The following is a 5,278-nucleotide window of genomic DNA, read 5'->3' on the forward strand; positions in this document are numbered from 1 at the left end:
TGAGATATGGATGGGCATGTTCTGTATTTATTCGTGGGTGCACCTCGTTAAGCTTCATACATGGATGAAATTACTGTTTCCTAATCCTAATTAGTTAGATGACTTCAGAGAAGTTTCCTAGGCGCAACAGTAGCAGTTAAGTAGTGCAAAAGGCAGAGGCAAACCAATCCTTTTTGCAATCCATCGCCCCCATCATAACCAACCATCTTAGTATGACCCTGTATTGTGCAGATGCAAGGTGCTGTGATGAATCATGTCCTTGACCTCGAGAGGAATTGTTCTCTTCATGCAGATCTCGCAAAATCCAACTCCAGAATCATGTCCTTGACCTCGAGAAGAATTGTTCTCTCCATGCCTTAAGCTCGAGGACAACTTTACTGCTCTACTATGTTGTTCTTCATTAATGCTGTCACACTTTCGATCTCATCAGATGATGCTTCATCTTATTCTTGTGAGAAAAGAAATAGGAAACCAATGTGATTTTCTGATTCATGTATCATTCAAGTAGCTTCTGAGACTGTACGTCGTGAAAGAAAACCATCTGTATTTTCACACCTTGTTGATCTATGCATGATGATATTAGTGCTTAGAGCTTATAATAGCTCCACTATTACTGGCTGATAGAGTTTGTTATATCAGTCTACCCAGCTACCAACATGCAGACACAAAAACTGGACATTCATAAATTTAAAAAACTGGACATTCATAAATTTATTGTGAAAATTTCAAAGCCATCTTTTGGGACGTGGCTGTGGAAAAATTGCTATAATGCTAGAGCATCACTGGAGTAGATTGCCAATAGCTCTTAAAAGTCAATGGCAGGTTTTTTTCTCTTTAACTAACTAGAAATATATAATGGACGGTATGCTGCACACTAACAGGAGACTAACTTGGATCAAGTATCCTATTGATATATTTTTGCCTCATGACTATTTTCCAAGGCAATCCAAACTTTGCAGTAAAAGAAAAACATCAAACGATGTAAAAAAATAAAAAAAGCAATCACTTTGTATAGACTAAGAAAGGCAAACCATTGTTTATTAATGGTTGACTGTTATGAATTTAATTAATCAACTAAATTCTATACATGCTACAAAGTAGATGATAAATAAAGAATCCCTTTGGAGTAGCTCCCGGTATCCAAAATTGCCTACTTTGCCTAAGTCTGTTAGCTGTAGAAGGGGAGAACAAGGGATCAAAAGGACGACTCACTACAACATTTACACCAGCTAACTTCATCGTCTACTTCGGCCATTCAAAAAGCTCTCAAAACGCGTCCCCGTCAAAGCGTTACTAACATCTGCCCAGTTATCGATATGGTCACGCAATCGTTTAGTATGGATTTTCACATGCCGGCTGGACAGCTTCCTCTTAGGCAATCTCAGAAAATCCAGGACATCCATGAGCTTCTGAATAAATAAAACACAACAATGATGGTTAGAAAAATGAAAATTGTTTTTGCCTCCACAGATCGATGATGCGAAGCAATAATGACTCACAGTGCGATTTTTGACAACATCCTCATAGTACAGAACAACGTGCCTGGTGTTCTTGAAATTCATCAAGGCATCAACTGCCAACTTATCAGACCGCTTTAGTTCAGTAATCAACGTTTTTTTGTCAATTGTTGGCTTATATTGAGCAAGAATTTCGGCCTGCATACAGCAAAAAAAAAAGGATTCTCTTTTACTCAAGACACACATCTTCAGCATTTTAGTTGATAAAGTTGTTGTAAGCACATATGTTTATTTATCATGCAAAATTTGCATGTTTGAATAAAATCTGAATTTAAGGTGCAAGTAAAATAAAAACAAGGAAAGATGTGAACCTCTTGTTTGGAGTGCACGTGAGCTTTATGAGTTCCATTTAGTTGTTTCATGGCACTATCATGGGCATTTGCTAATATAGAGACATAGCGCTGGAGAAGATTTCTTCTTAACAGAAAAATTGCAGACACACCCCTTTGGTTGAAGTATTTTACTATCTCTTGATGGTGCTTCATTAGACCCTATAATTTTCACCAGAATAAGCATACCACAAGATATAATGAAGAAAAGTAAGCTAAATGTATCTTTCGAAATTTACCACACTATCAATCTATCCTAATACAAATATAATAATTCTTGTGTTCATATCAAAGGACAAACTGAATAGTTCTTTTGAAGTAAACATATATACCCAGAAGAGTCATCGTAAATAATGAGTCCATCAACCTAATATATCTGGCAAATAACCTATAGAATGCTCACAGGCATCATCTCTATCAGTAGCGGTTGTCCAGAATAACCACCTTCAGTGTGCCAATCTTCTATGTTAAAGAAACAAATAAGTTTTAAAATGGAGTGGTCTGTGTGTGTGAGTGGCGGATAGAGAGACAGAATAAAAGATCATTAGTTATTTAGTTTTGCTTCCCTCTTTATAGTAAACTACTAGGCTGCTAGCTCATCCTCCAATGTTAGATACATGGTATTTTCATATAACCAAAGTATTTTTTAACAGACTATTTAACACTTGCAAGTTGCAAGCAAGCAATTTACCATGCAAATAAATTGGCTATACTGAAGCAAATCTCAATGCATTCCTACTTCCTTGCTTCTCAGATAGTCCATAATCATTTAAACGAACTTTAAGTGAACTAGGTTGGATTTACAAAATAATCATGGTATGTCCATATTAAGTTTCAAAAGGAAAAAGAATAACCGAAACTATTAAGTTGTTCCACAATATAACGTTCTTACACTAGATAAGCACTTAAGAGTACAAATAATTGGGACACAAAATGTTGTATTAAACTATCATGTGAAGTCCTCCAACACATTAATTAAAAGAGGGATTACCTGATTGAGCATCCATTTCAACCCCACAGCAGCCGTACATTCATTCTTAGCAGCACTGCTGTACCAATCCAGATTGTATAATTTATCTAGTGTTTTTGTTATCTCAGTGATATTATTGCGTCTTGGTTTGACGGAGAAAATCTCTCCATTGGAGCTAATATTCGGATGGCTATTCAACAATGTCTCAACCCATCCACTCCCTGACCTTTGCATTGACAAGATAGCAAAGAACCTAACCCCCATGCATGCACATTCTTCCCTAACAAACAAGGAACACACAAGTCACTCACTAACCTGAAAAATAATTGAATCATATCACCAAGTATAGAATCATTACCTGTCATACGTATTTGGCGTCGGGTAGTGCACATAAGGGATTTCTGTGTCTGGAATTCTGGGATCATGACAGGGTTTCTCCCTTTCCTTTTCTATCATGTTGGTCTGCAAGAGACCAAACAACATCCCGTTTTGCTTCAAGGACAACGAGAATATGTACACGCCAACAAGCATGATCAACCCTAATATGGCTATCCATAATGCGAGTGGATATCTCTTAGTGGGCTTGGTGCTTACAACAGCTGCGTCCTGCAATTGAAAAGGTTGAGAGGGTGCTGACATTTCATTATACGATAGGAAGGGATTTCACATAAACCCAATCGGGAATTCCCTCAAAAAAAGTTACTAGGGAATTTGCAAAATGTGGGAATAAAATCAAGGCATCGGGAAGGGTGCTTTCAATTGCGCATTTTCCTCGCAACCATTAATGGAGAAACAATAGATTATCAGGAAGAGAAATGAGCATTCGCCTAACCTTGGTGGTTGCACTAAGATCCTCCACCTCCACCACCCTCTCCCTCCCTTTCCCTGCCTCCTGCATCAAAGAACACCATCAAAAAGCAATCTGCCCCAGTTTGAAATCGCCCAGCAAGCATCAACAAACAGGCAATCCGCCGAGCCAATCCAAACAATGGAACGACTCCTCTCTGGTAGGCAAGAGAGCAAGAGGAAAACGACAAGGGATAGTGGTGGCTTGATTTGGGGTGCGTCGCGAAGGGACCGGGGAGGCAACAAATTGCCACGGAAATGTAGCATCAAGATGAGAGAAAGCAGGAGTGGCAGGGGAGGAGAGAGATAGAGAGATCAACTACTCCGCCCGTCTGGTGGGGGTGCGGCTATATGTCGCGGAAGGCGACGGATCAGCAACCATCGCCTCAAAAAGTGTGCTGGCCAGTAGAAATATTCGTGATGAGCCGCGTGTCAGTCCAATTAATTAGACTGTTTTAGCACAGTTTGTTGCTTCCTTCAACGTGGTTCCTTCCTTCCCCATGTGACGGTGTAGATTTTTTAAGTCAGATGCTAATGCATGCATATATAGTTTGAAGGAAATAGAGAAAGAGGACTGCATGACGCATGCAAAAAGGACAAGATTATGATGTAACTCACATGCATGCAAATCCAAAACTAAAAAAGTATAAATCTTAAACTGAGCATCCAAACTAAATTTTGATTGCACCATTATGTTTATTACGTCAAGATCTTCAAAATAAGACCCCACTTGACTATGTTTTGAGAATTTTTTTAAAAAAATATTTTTCAATATTAAATAATTAATTTTGGCTACTGCCAACAAATAATTGAACATCACGAATAAATGATTATTTTCTGGGAACAAATAACTAAACATGATGAACAAAATAATTGTACAGTGCGAACAAAAATATTTAAATCACGGACAAATCGTTGTATAAGAGAGTGTCAAACTAAAAATGAAATCAAAATTAAATTTCAATTGCACTATTAGATTTTAAAAATAAAACCTTTAAAATAAGATCCCACTTGGCTATATTTTGACGAGTTTTATTTATCACTATTTCTTAATCAAGTTCTAAAATTTTTCTGAGATATGTACGTCTGAACAAATTATACGAACTCAAGGAACAAAATATATGTACACATTGAACAAATTGTATGAACTCACAGAACAAAAATATTTATACTTAGAACAAATATACAAACTGACGGAACAAAATAACTATACATGTCGAACAATTTATATGAACTCATGGAACAAAAATTGTATATCTAGAACATATTGCACGAACTCACAACACAAGGATTTGTACACCTAAAACAAATTACACAAATTCATCAAACAAAAGTCCATACATTAGAACAAATGAACTATGAACATATAAAAAATATTGCAATTAAAAAAAAGGTAAATAGATATTAATTTGCACATAGCAAACAAATTATTATACACACGAATAGATGAAAGAAAAGGAAAACTAAACGAAAGAAAAGGAAACAATATACACATAAATGAAATAGTCAGTTATGTGTTTATTAACATCTAGTTATTTAAGACATAAACATAGACAATATGAATTATGAAAGAAATCATAGAAGAAAGAATATCTACATGAGATTTAAAATGAAAA

General features: G+C 36.4%; 1 protein-coding gene across 1 annotated transcript; it reads right to left on the reverse strand.

The window, feature by feature from the left end:
* Positions 1-1,138: 1,138 nt before the first annotated feature.
* Positions 1,139-4,298, reverse strand: LOC101785686 (nodulation protein H). Its single transcript, XM_012847184.2, has 6 exons — positions 3,649-4,298; positions 3,175-3,422; positions 2,838-3,096; positions 1,829-2,008; positions 1,500-1,655; positions 1,139-1,409 (listed from the first exon to the last, which is right to left on the reverse strand). Exons 1-6 carry the CDS (start codon positions 3,712-3,714, stop codon positions 1,236-1,238), a joined length of 1,083 nt encoding a protein of 360 aa, XP_012702638.1. The 5' UTR covers positions 3,715-4,298; the 3' UTR covers positions 1,139-1,235.
* Positions 4,299-5,278: the final 980 nt, after the last annotated feature.

The sequence above is a fragment of the Setaria italica genome, chromosome I (assembly GCF_000263155.2).
Source record: "Setaria italica strain Yugu1 chromosome I, Setaria_italica_v2.0, whole genome shotgun sequence".
Classification (NCBI taxonomy): Eukaryota; Viridiplantae; Streptophyta; class Magnoliopsida; order Poales; family Poaceae; genus Setaria; species Setaria italica.